The sequence below is a fragment of the Paroedura picta genome, chromosome 4 (assembly GCF_049243985.1).
Source record: "Paroedura picta isolate Pp20150507F chromosome 4, Ppicta_v3.0, whole genome shotgun sequence".
Lineage (NCBI taxonomy): Eukaryota > Metazoa > Chordata > Lepidosauria > Squamata > Gekkonidae > Paroedura > Paroedura picta.
Window position 1 is genome coordinate 122,131,810 of NC_135372.1, and position 12,975 is coordinate 122,144,784.

The 12,975-nt window shown below is 42.9% G+C and overlaps 1 protein-coding gene across 2 annotated transcripts in view; it reads left to right on the forward strand.

The window, feature by feature from the left end:
- PLCG1 (phospholipase C gamma 1) overlaps window positions 1–12,975 on the forward strand; it is a 101,456-nt gene that overhangs the window by 48,918 nt on the left and 39,563 nt on the right. For both annotated transcript variants that reach the window (XM_077335428.1, XM_077335429.1), the window contains exons 2-4: window positions 1,607–1,759; window positions 4,432–4,525; window positions 6,446–6,493. In XM_077335428.1, coding sequence (XP_077191543.1) covers window positions 1,607–1,759; window positions 4,432–4,525; window positions 6,446–6,493 — 295 coding nt within the window. The remainder of the gene's footprint in view (window positions 1–1,606; window positions 1,760–4,431; window positions 4,526–6,445; window positions 6,494–12,975) is intronic.

Sequence of the window (12,975 nt, forward strand, 5' to 3'; positions counted from 1 at the left end):
AGTGGGCTGGAAGGGAATTTTTCAAAGATAGGGGATATTTCAAAGATAGATGGTGAATGCTAGGATGTACTTGCACCACAGGATATCCTGGCTATATTTTGTGCTGCTCTTACAGTGTGTTTCCCTTTTGCAGGTAGTTACTTTTCATCCTTGCATCCCCATAACATCTATAGACCAGACTAGGTGCACCTAACACTAGGTGTTAGGAAGTTTTGTTTCTTAGGTAATTTCTAGACCATAACAAATCTGGATGGACATAAACTGGGAAAATGTGATTGGGCTTTTGGTGTGCCTGGTTCATAAACCACAAACTGTCATGAAAATTTGGAGGCTAAATTAACATTCATGTCTCTGTAGATCAGATCCTAGTCAAGCTAGAGACATCAGACTCATGAGGGATCTCTGGTTGACTCTCTTCTACCTGCCCTCCAAGTGTAGTGAGGATTGGATTTACAGGGTCCGAGTTATGCACCCCTTCTCCAAGAAGGTGACCCCAGGTGCCAGTTTAGGAGTGTATAGAACTGATCCTGTGCAAGCTAGAGTTATCAGGGGACTTCCTCCAAGTGCTCCTTTATATGCCTTTCAAGTTATGTTGCTTAGAAGTTTGGTAAACATTTTTATTGAGTAGAGACAGTTTGAATGGAAATGTATCAATTCACAACCAGCTGGAAAGTTCATGCTGGTTGACCTGCCGCAGACTTCATTTTGGGAACCATGAACCAGCCAACGTTTGCATCCTGAGCTGCACAGGGAAAGGCAGCTAAACAAATATGTTAAATAAATAAACTAACAACTGTCCATCCTAGCATGGCAATTCTGGGACAGAGGAGAGAGAGAAAAATCTGATGGTGCCATGGGAAACAAAGTAGTCTATTAATAGTATAATGCCCCTTATATTTTGTGCACATTGAATAATCAGGGCATGTGAAGATATAATAATCTCCAGAACTTTCCCTACAACAGTTGAACAACGGACCATGTTGGGAGACTGTTGTTCAAAAGTGGAGTTCAGTACCTTTGGTTAACATGATAGCCGTGTTTATCCAAGCTTCTGGAAGCAATGCTGCTGAGCATGTCACCTTTGCAAGGATCCCTGTTTTCTGTCTTTAGTCTCATTTGTATCTGTGGGACCACCTTTTTCACTTGGCTCTCAAGTTCATTAAGATCATTTGATCAAAATCTACTGAGGATCCCCAGCCCAAAGGAAGATCTTTTTGGTCTTAGCCTCGTAGAATGTTCGAAATCGGGGCCTGCAGGACCTTAACCAGTTCCTTAGGGCCTGCACGATGGAGCTGTTCCACTGGGCCTAGGGTTGGGGCCCTGATGGACCATCAAGAAGTGCTTGCCTTACTGCTGAGGCAGAGGGAAGATCTGCCCCCAAGGATTTGACCCCCTCCAGCTTAGATCAGTTTACTGGCAACTGTTTTATTATTTTAATAGGTATGTGATTTTATGATATTATATTATTCTGAGGATGGATTGTCTATTTTATGCTGTTACCCAACCTGAGCTTTTTAGGAACGACAGGTTGCAAAAAAAGAAAGAAAAAAGATTTATGTATTTATTTATTCTCATTGATTCCATTTCTTTAATCCCACCTGCGCAGTTGATATTCGTGAAATCCAAGAGATTCGTCTGGGAAGAAACTCCCGAGATTTTGACCGATATCAGGAAGATCCGTCTTCTCGACCAGACCCATCTCACTGCTTTGTCATCCTTTATGGCATGGAATTCAGGCTAAAAACACTCAGCCTGCAAGGTGAGATGTCTTCTTGCCTGTTCCTATTGAGTGTACAGCTACTCAGAGGACATATTTCTGCACTCAGATTCCTCTTAAAACCTTCAGAATTCATTCAGTCTCCAGTAATGTTTGGCTTTTTGTAGAGGAAAAAGTGAGCAAGTGGCAGCACCGGTGCTGAGAGGATGGAAGAGGGCTCTTGGTAGGGTACCTGTATCAGCTGCAGAAATGAAAGCTGCTATTAGGACTTTGAGGAGCCTCTTGTGGCACAGAGTGGTAAGGCAGCGATATGCTGTCTGAATCTGTCTGCCCATGAGGTTGGGAGTTCAATCCCAGCAGCCGGCTCAAGGTTGACTCAGCCTTCCATCCTTCCGAGGTCGGTAAAATGAGTACCCAGCTTGCTGGGGGGTAAACGGTAATGACTGGGGAAGGCACTGGCAAACCACCCCGTATTGAGTCTGCCATGAAAACGCTGGAGGGCGTCACCCCAAGGGTCAGACATGACTCAGTGCTTGCACAGGGGATACCTTTACCTTTACCTTTATTAGGACTTTGAGGCTTCTTCTGAACATTTTAGCTTGGTGGTTAACTGCCTTTCAAATAAAAATTATCCAAGGTGGTTGACAGCATTTTCTACAACATTTATTCCCCCTTGCCATGACCTTTAACTCAGTGCTCCAGTTCAGACACCCTGTGGGAAAGGAAAGTCTGAAGAATAATCTAGAAATACTTTATGTATTTATTTATTTTGGTTTACATAGAGATATGGCCATTCTTAGCACCTGAGGAGTTTCATAGTTGGGGCAGTGGATCCAAAGACCCGTCTGTGGGTTTGTGCAAACCAGCCTGGCTCCTGAAGAAAAGCCACCATTTGTAGGGTTGTTGTTCACAGCTTGCTGTGAGAAGCCATTCTGTGGCCAGACTTTCCAGAGCAATGAATGATCATTACTTGTCCTTACTCCTGCGTGGAGGGCTTCCTTAACATCTAATACATATCAAAATGGATTAGCATGTTGTTTATCTTGAATTAATGGAGTTTTTCTTGGGAGCCAAACTGTCCTTGTAGAGATAAGTGGAAAGTACCACCTTGCCAGGAAGGAAAGTCTTCATTAATGGTGTTTGCATTTTGTTTCCGTCCTACACACCAAAGTAAAAAATAAATAAATCACTGTGGTTCCATGTCCCTCCCAGAAATTAAAATAGATTAATCAATTAGAGCTTTGATCAATTGATGTATCAATAATAAACCATTATAAACCATTGCCTTTCATGAATCTTTTGGTAGACTAGGCCAGAGTCAGAGAGTGGCTTCTGAAAATTGCAGACTTCTTCTTGCAGAGGCTAGTTGCGGTGGAGGGAAAGAGCTAAGAGGTACTGCTGAAAAGATCTAAGCCAGAACACAGGTTCTTATATGAGGTTGTTATGCAAGGCTTTTATACTATCTAGTTGTCCAAATAATCAATCCATTACTTCAAATCCAGAACCTTTTAAACTCTTGTTCTTGGTATCCTGCTTTTCACTCCCTGAAGGAGTCTCAAAGCATCTTACAAACACCTTTCCCCTTCCTCTCCCCACAACAGATACCCTTTGAGGTAGTTGATTCTGAGAGAACTCTAACAGAACTGCTCTTTGAGAACAGCTCTAAGAGAACTCTGACTGGCCCAAAGTTACCCAGCTGGCTGCATGTGGAGGAGCAGGGAATCAAACTCAGTTCTCCAGATTAGAGCTCACCCTTCTTAACCATCACCCAAAACTGGCTCCCACTACTTCAAAGTTTATAATGGTTATATTGTATTATTTTATCATGCAAATTGATTTTAATTTAATTTTTTTTATCATGAGCTGACTGGCTATTTATTGGTGTTTTCATTCCCATGATTTAATGTTTTTGGATATGTATTTTTATATAATTGTTCACTTCGTTGAGAATCCACTGATAGATAGCGTGGATCATGAATGTTCCAAATAAGGATTGCTGTCCTGTGTTTATTGCACCACCTCAGATCTCCCAGAAACTGACTGAGTAAACACGCATTTGCTGTCTTTTCCTTTAAAAAAAATTGGACTGTCTTGATCTATTTAATTGTGTTTTACTTTTTGAACCAACCAGAGCAGGTGTCTGGAGAGACAGCACATACACTTCCTAAATAAACATTGTGGATGCTGGAGAACAATCCCACCACCATTTCACCAAGTATAGTACATGACCCATGCAATACACATTTCCAGTGACCGGATTTGCTTGTGAGAATTGGTCCACAAAAAGCTTTGTAAGCACGTCCACTAAAAATGATTATCCCTTTGAAATACTATCTAGTTGGTTGCTCTTACATGCATCAAATCCCCTGGTGTTGTGCACATGAATGGCTAATAGAGAGCAAATGTATCAATTTCTTGCAATCCGTAAATTTCCCTAAAGCCACAGGTGATACAACTGACCAGCTATTGACAAGCTTGTTACGGATGACAAAAAATACACCCTTTGTTTAAGACAGGAGTATTTCAGTAATGAATGTCCAGGGATGTTGTTCTTCTTTAATGGTTCTTCTCGGAATGCTCTGTTATAATTTATAAACTCAGTGGGATTAGCTTCCTCCGGTTAGAGGCCAGCTGTGCCGGGACTTCCTGCATGGAAACAGGGTCAGTGCCTGCCTCGTATCTTTATATGTCTGCTTGGTTCTTTATTTGCACAGCCACATCCGAAGACGAAGTCAGCATGTGGATCAAAGGGCTGAACTGGCTTGTGGCAGATACCTTAAAGGCTCCTACCCCACTGCAGATAGAAAGGTAAAACAGAAATCAACAGCAGGAAAGTGTGTGTGTGCATGGGGGGGGGGGGGTTGTGCTGCTTCACCATCATTTAAAAAAAATGACCCTATGCATGTAACAAAAAATCCATAATGTGTTTCATACTAAATGCTAACAATTTATATGCTCTTAATTTGATTGAAAGGTTTATTGTTCTTTCTAGAGAGAAACATCTAGCATTGCTAGTGTAGTGTGGTGTGATGTCTAGAGCAGTGGTCCCCAACCTTTTTATCACCAAGGACCACTCACCGGGGACCACTCAACGCCTTTTACTGAGGCCCAGTGGGGGGGGGGGTAGTTTACTCCTCTACTCTCAACCACTGCCCTAACACTCTCTGATCGCTATGGTAATGTTTAAACATCCCTTCAAAATCAGATACAGACATGCCACAACAATGAACATAAGGAACATTTTATTTTCATGGAAATTTTAACTCATGACAATGACAAATCAATGGGAACCCTGAGCTTGTTTCTCTGCAACGAGATAGTCCCATCTGGGAGTGATGGGAGACACCTGAAGTGTGTTGTAAAGGGCCGGGGGGGGGGCGAGAAGGCGTCCTTCGGGGCCCACCTCCAATTAGTCGAAGGACCACATGTGGTCCGCAGCCCACAGGTTGGGGATCGCTAGTCTAGAGTATCAGATTAGGTTCCGAAAGGCCCAGTTTGAATTCTGCTCTGCCATGAAAGCTTGCTGGGTGGCTTTGGACCCATTTCTAACCTAGAGATGGGAAGGCTCGGAAAAAAGAGAGGGGAGATTTGAGAGGAGCCTTTTTCTTCCTGGGCAGAGCAGAGGGTTGGACTAGATGGCCTGTGTATGGCCCCATCCAACTCTATGATTCTATGATTCAGTTGTTCTGATGGACGGTTTTGGGTGGAAAGGGGAGCAGTTTAAATGTAAATGGGGGAAGAGATGTGTAAAAGTCTTGTGTGGTAGCGAACAAAAGAGATGGCGGTGGTGGTAGACTGGGGCAGAAAATCTGTAGGGAAACCTGCCTTGTGAGAGGCCCTGTTGCCACTGTGATGTACTGGCAGCTGCATCAGCATTGTAGAAACAACGCATGCCCACCCCGATGTGGAAAACATCTCTTATTTTTGTCCCATCATATTCTCCAGCATTGTTCAAGCTTGAAGTACTGTGTGTACACTAGCCAAGATAAGATTTAGAAGGGCTTTTAAAATTGATTGACATGTGACTTGTGGATCTTTCAGCTTCAAAGAGTTGTCCAAGGCCTCCCCCCCCCCTTGCCCCCAGCTGGCTTGCTTGGGTGGGGGAATCCTGAGATTTTTAGCACTTTACCCTAGTTCAGTGGTTCTCAACCTGGGGGCCGGGACCCCTTTGGGAGTCAAATGACCCTTTCACAGGGGTTGCGGCAGGGCGAGCAGCTTGGCCAGGAGGGGGGGGGGAGCCGCCACTGTTGCCGCTTCTCCTGAAGGCACCCGCCAATATATTTACAACTGATATACAATCATGAACAATGGATCTTCACACCATTCGTCAGTTTCAGTTTAATTTCTGTGAAAGAACACTTGCATAATTTTATGGTTGGGGGTCACCACAACAGGAGGAACTGTATTAAAGAGTCGCAGCATTAGGAAGGTTGAGAACCACTGCAACAGCTTTGTGAGGTAGTTTAGGCTGAGAGTACAAGCACCCAAGGTCACCTAGCAAGTTCTGTGGTCAAGTGGGGATTTGAATCCAAGTCTCCTAGATCCTAGTCACACACTTCAGCCACTACACAGTCACTGTCTCTTGCTCCCTTTCTTTTTCTTAGATTTTATGGAGGAAATGTGCTTGAGATATGTTTGCAAAGTTGCTTTTTGGCCACTGTTGGGAAACCTAGAGATTAGATGTGCAACCAATGACAGATTTAAATTTCTAAACATATTTCTTTTCAGGTGGCTTCGAAAGCAGTTCAACTCAGTCGATCGCAACAGAGAAGACAGGTAAACAGCATAGCACTTGGCTTTTTAAAATTAGAGCATATTTACACATTTCAGTTCTGTTTTATGCAATGGAATAGTGAATTCAGGTCAGTGTCAGATAACTAAGGTTGGGTAATAAGTATTGTTGCCGTACTGGAAAAGTGAGTTTTAGTTTCTTTTTATCCTGGTACAACGAGAAGCATTCTTAGATGAAAGCAAAATGTCTGCAAGTAATTTTTTTAAGTGACCCATAGCACCATGTTGAGTGCTCAGTCTTTTGATGATACCCTGAAATTGGATATATGTTATTTATTTGAACAAGTAGACCTACTCACTCAGGTAGAGTTGGATTACTAATGTGAATTACCAAGTGGACAAGATTGGCTAAAGTAAGGATGGAGAAATTAACTGTGGTTTAAACTGTAATGCAAAAAACATCGCAAAAACATGGAGCTATATTTGCATCCTGTAGCACTGTAAAGACCAACACGATTTTTGGAGTGTAAGCTTTTGAGAGTCAGTTCCCTTGAATAGATATGATTCCCCCCCAATGGAGCTTAGATCTCAAAAGTGGAAAACTTACATCAAGAACGTTCTTTTAAAGGTGTTATTCAGTTTGTCAAAGCTTCGATAACTATAAAAACAACAGATATTGTGCAGCGTGTTTAGTTCAGAACTATTAGTTTCCTTATATTCATAATCGATGTGTGGAAATGAGTGATAGTATCGACTTTTACGGTAAGGGCATTGAAATGTATTGGGCAATAATAACATTCCTCTGAAAGGACTAATGTACTTTGAAGTGACTCTCATTTTTAACGCCAGTCCCGCACACACTGCCTCTGATCCTCTCTGCCTGACCTTCTATTTTAGTGTCCTGTTCTATTACTAGGTTCTTTTCCTTTTCAGGTTTCCTTTAATGAACTTAAGAGTATCTTAACCTTTCAATATTGATTTTTTTAAAGTGCTGTTCCCTTAGAAAGATGAAATGCTTTAACCATTACCACTAAATTTCAAAAAGGGGGAGTGAGGCGGAGACACCGATATTAAAGCTAATGGCAAGAAAAGTTACCAAAGATGCCGGTGTTGCCATGGCAACTAAGCACCTAATGGATCGGGTAGTCTACAGGACCTCCCCCCCTCCCCCCGGTGCTGCATACAAAGTTATGTTCTTTCTCCAGAGATTTCTGGCATGTGTATCTTTGCTTGGAAACCTCAAAGCCTGGCATGTTTGTGAGTATGCATGCAAGACTTGGATAGTGTAACCATTTAGGGAGGCAAAAGTCTGCAGCTGGCAGTTCGAACAGATAGGAGTCAGCTGGATTGTTTAGATCCAGCCTTTTAGAACCTGTGGACACCTTTGGAATTCTGACATAGGGTGAGGGGTACAGGCACAAAATGGCTGCCACAGGAGGCAGAACCAGCCACAAAATGGCTGCCATGGGTTGCCTTCAGTCACATAGTGAAAGCAAGTGATGTTCTGGTTGCAGCTGCTGCCTAAGCAATATTTAATAAATTTTCACATCCAGTTAGAACGCTTGCTGGACAAAAGCCCACCTGGCCACATTGACTTGGTAGGTACCATGGGCCATCCCTCTGGGGACTCTCAGCTTTCATAGCTAGGTTTCTCAGTGTTTATCTAGTCAACTTTGATCTTGCTCTTTTTCTAAGGTTTTCAGAATGGCATAAACACAATTATTCCTTCCTCCATTTTATCCCCCTTTATATAAGGGAGATTGGTTAGGCTGAGAGACAGTGAATGTTCCAGAGTTTCCATAGTAATCTTTGTAGTTTGAGTGGGCAATTTTGGTCTCTGGTCTCTACAGTCTTAGGCCACTTTGAGCCAAGAAGAAAGTCAGGGTATACAAATTTTAATAAACTAAACACCAGCCAGCTGACAGTTCGAGCGGTTTCTCAGTGGAACTGGCTTCCTCGGGAGGTGGTGGGTTCTCCATCTTTGGAAATTTTTAAACAAAGGCTAGATAGCCATCTGACGGAGAGGCTGATTCTGTGAAGGCAAAGGGGTGGCAGGTTACAGTAGATGAGCGATTGGGATGTGAGTGTCCTGCATAGTGCAGGGGGTTGAACTAGATGGCCCATGAGGTCCCTTCCAACTCTATGATTCTATGAGTCTGTGAATTCTATGATAATCTTAACTGGTGTCTTGCATGAAGTCTGATCTGAGCCAGAGTTCCACTGCACAACCATGGAAGTTTCAGAAGCCTTAACTTAGTACTGAATTTTGTGAATGCCAGAACTGACCCTCTTTGCCTAAGACTGTGTTTCCAGTGCTAGGGAGCTGCCCAGCTTTCGTTGCATCCTTTCTCCCTATTTTCATTCCTAGTGGGAGGTCTTGGGATGGCTGTTATTTAAATATGAGCAGAGATGGAGGAATACAAAGAATGGGCAACATCTGTCAGAGAGGGAGGGCTGTGTCTTTCATAATGTGCATATTGATGGGCTTGTATTGTGCCTTCTAAAGATTGTTGCCACCTGCTTTCTGAATACTTGTCACAGAGCATTTGAAGGACGGCAATGCTTGCAAAGCACAGAAATTCTGAGTGTGTTGTATGCATATAATAACCCAGCCTGGTACTATAAATGAGCCTTTGTCATTCCCACTTGGGTTTGTATGTGTATGTAAGACTCCTTTTTAAAAATACGTTGCGGAATTTTCCTGTCTTCTCCACCCACAGCGCGAGAGGGGAAGTAACAAAGATGCAACTGGATGGGGCGTTTAAAAGGGAGCCCCTATTATAAGAGGGACAAATAGGCTTCTTTTTGTATAAAAGGCAAGACTGCACAGATTACCGCAGTAGGATCTCTTGATATTTGAATGGCCCTTATCATCTTGATGGGCATAGCTAGCCTTTTGTGGAAAATTTCTGACAATAATCTTTTGCTGGCAAATCAGTTGTAGTTTAAAAGAGGTTGTGTGGATTTGGATCAAAAGCCTAAATTTTTCAGTCCTTCCCTAAAAAGATGCTGGCAGCTCTGGAGGGATGGTATCTTTTTCCCAGTCTCACTGTACATTTTTGAGTTTCCTGGTTGGTTGGTTAGGAAGTTGGATGCTCATCCTCATTCTGCTGCAACTGTTTTGTGAAGTTCCACCTCATGGGGTTTTCAAGGACAGAGGTGAGCAGAAGGGGTTTGCCATTGCTTTCTTCTGCAGAGCATCCCCAGTCTTCCTTGGTGGTCTCCCAGCAACGTACTGATCCTGCTTAGCTTCCAAGCTTTGGCAAGATTGGGCTAGTTTGGGGTGTCAGGGCTACGAGAGAATTCTGTAACGTTGTGTTTATTCCCCAGCAGAAACTGGGAGTGCTGGTCAGTAGACCACATTGACTCTCAAATCACATTGCATATAGCTCACACTTAGAAACCCACTTGAAAGCAATTCAGGGGCTTCAGGTATCCATATGTGTATAGGAGGTCTTTCAGGTGAATGTTTATAGGAGGTCTTATAGGAAGTCTTTCAGGTGAAACCAGATTTGTGATATAAAAAGGAAACTTTTCATGCAGAAAATACAGTAATGCTCTGTGGATTTCAGTGGGATGGGCAGAATGTAAGCTGGAGTTCTTGGAGATATCACAGGCATCAGCTAGTTCATATCATATTCTGCTGGGAACTTTCAGAACCTTTATTCCATCTTTATCCGAACACCCCGCCCCCCGTTCTGAACCCTGCAGAAGAAAGGTACTTTTTGATTAAGTGTAATATGGACACTTCCAAAACAGCCCTATTTTTCTAAAACCCTTACGTCTGTCTTCCCTTTATCTTTTATGAGGTCTCCAGAATGCTTGCTTATACCAGAATGAGTAGTTACAGAAGGTGTGTACCCTGCCTCTATACATGGTTCCATTTCGCCGTGCTCTGGCAGCTTCTCAACTGGAGTGATGATGTGAAACTAGCAGTTAAACGCATGTACCTGATGTTTCACTTGGTGATCTGCACAAGAGGACTGCACCCTCCCTTGGGTTTGGAGAGGTTGTTGGAATCTCTGCTTGCAGCAAGGGCTTTTGGAGTTTGAGAAGATGGACTTAAACCCCTTAGAAATGTTAAAAAGCTGCTTCGTGGCCACTGGCCCATTTATTCAGCTTTTCTGTTTCCCTTCCCTCCCCCTTTAGAATGTAGATCCTCTTTTATCGCCCACTGAGATCTGGAAGTAATAAATGAATAGTTGCTGAGTTCCATTTCCTGACCTAATGACTGCAGCTAATCCTCAAACTCCTAGGCTGTCTGTCTGTGACATGCCTCTCTCAGGAGTTCAGCTGGGGAGGATCTGTTTAACTGGATTAAATCCATTACTTTCCTGTTCTGCCATGGAAAGGAGAGCTCCAGTCTGTTTTCCTGGGGAGAGGAAAAACACCACCTCTCAGCTGCCAGGAGCACACCATTCCTCTGCCAGATGATCCTTCATCATCTGAAACTGATTTGCTTGGCTTTCATCTGTCATCATTTGGCTGACTTAAATGCTAGTGAATGCTTAGGCATGGGTTTCTCCTAGCTTCCGCTTTGTGGAAGAGAAGTTCCCTGGACAGATGTGAGCCATGGTTAATTAGCAAGCAAGAGAACTGTGTTGAAAAATGCCTTCCTGAATTTCTGGATGGCCACCTGGGCTTCAAAGAGACAACACAGGGGCACATAAAACAAGTTATGTACTCCAAAACTGTAAGGCTACCAAAGAGCTTGAAATCCTTTGGGCTGCTTCTTCCATTTTACCAAAACCCAGTTTCAACTAATAGTTCTGTATCTATGAAGCTCATTTTATGTTGCTGCCCATTACGCCCCTTCCCACGAGGGGAGAACAGAGGCCCACAGCTACATACCGTGCATTCAGCTCACTTCATGGTGAACAGTTTCAAATGGTGGGAAAAGATCTAAGCAATTCAGTGGGGGAAGGATCTCTCTCATTCTGCAGATGAAATTTATTGATGTCATAGCATGGCTTAGGTTACCAGACCCTACTCAAAATTAACAGCAATGACCCATTTAACCCCCTTACTCAGAAACAGGTGATTAAAGGTGAGGGAATAACTTACTAGCCCTGTCCATTCAGTGTGTGTGTGTTTTTTTTTCTTTTGGAAGGTGGGTCTAACATTCACTGTTGTAAGACTCTTTGTTATCTTCCTCTCCCTGAATCAGGCATTGATAAAGCTGTTGGGCAAACATACCACCTTTGGCAGGTTGACCTTTCATCAGCCAGGATTCTCTTTGTGGGTTGTCCGCCAGAGATAATCATACACTGAAACCAACCAGTAGGAAATGGGACAGAACTGAATATCAGCCACTGTCAACAGATCCCCACCTCCTGAGGCAATGCTGATAAGTGATGGACCTTAAGATTATAAAAACAGAATGTTTAAGCAAAATATTCCAGACTACTATAATATACATGTTCTAGATTAACTTTCTTGGACAGGCCCCTATAGATTCAGTGGTACTGAGGGAGAAAGAAGCCATAAATACTAGTGTAGTCCAGCTATGTGTAGACTTTCCTGCTTCAACTGATGATTAAATAATCACTTGATGACCCAAAATCTGGATGTTAATGATGGGAGGTCATTAGTATGGGTTCAGTTAGCTCTTTTAAATATTTTTTCTACCCCTGTTATACTCAAGGCACAAGACAAATAGAGATGGTTTGAACCTGGGACCATTTGTATTCAAAGCAGGTGCTCTACCACCAAACTACAGTCCCTCCCAGTAGATATGGCATCTGTAGAAGATTCCAGATTCAGTCTTGAGTACCTCCTTTTCAGGTAATCCCAGGCAGCAGGTCCTAGGAAAGACCTTCCCCTGGAGAGCAGCTGCCAAGTCGGAACACACAGTATGGTGCTTGATGAATCATCAGTCTGACTTGGGATCTGTTTCCTAACAGAAGTAGCTCCCTGTGTTCACTATGCAGCGTAAAGCACGCACAACATTCTTGTGCAGCTGCACCTTGCATGAGAAGGTCAATAATGGAAAATATCCATTTTTCAGGGAAGGGTTTTCTCCTTTAATGGACTAGACATTCAGGAATCTACCATAAGCTTCCTGAGGATCCTGCAGCTTCTTGGAGCACTTTCTCAAAAATATATCCTTAAGCAGTTCCATGGAAATGTCAAGCAGTAGTTTTTGGCAGGACTTTCAGGGTCTTTAAAATGTGTTCAAAAACTGTTTGTGTCCCCTTCCAGTTCCTCTAATCAAGTTTTCAAAGTAGCTTGAGAAATATCTTAGAAAATATGATCATTTTTGCCTGACACTTTTTGAAGGGAAGACTGCCTTCCCAACACCTTTTAAAAGTTTCCAAAAATTGCTTGGGAAAGACATTCTCTTGTTTTTGTGTATTTTCTAAAGCCATTAGAGGGGAACAAATGCCTTTGAAATAATTACAGTTTGGAAAAGACACACAGGAAATACAGCGGTAGAAGAGCCACCTGACGGAGCATTGTCCTTTGGAAATCATATTCACCTTCTCCTGCTTATCTAGGGATCATTGGCGGGTTTGAATCCATCTGTT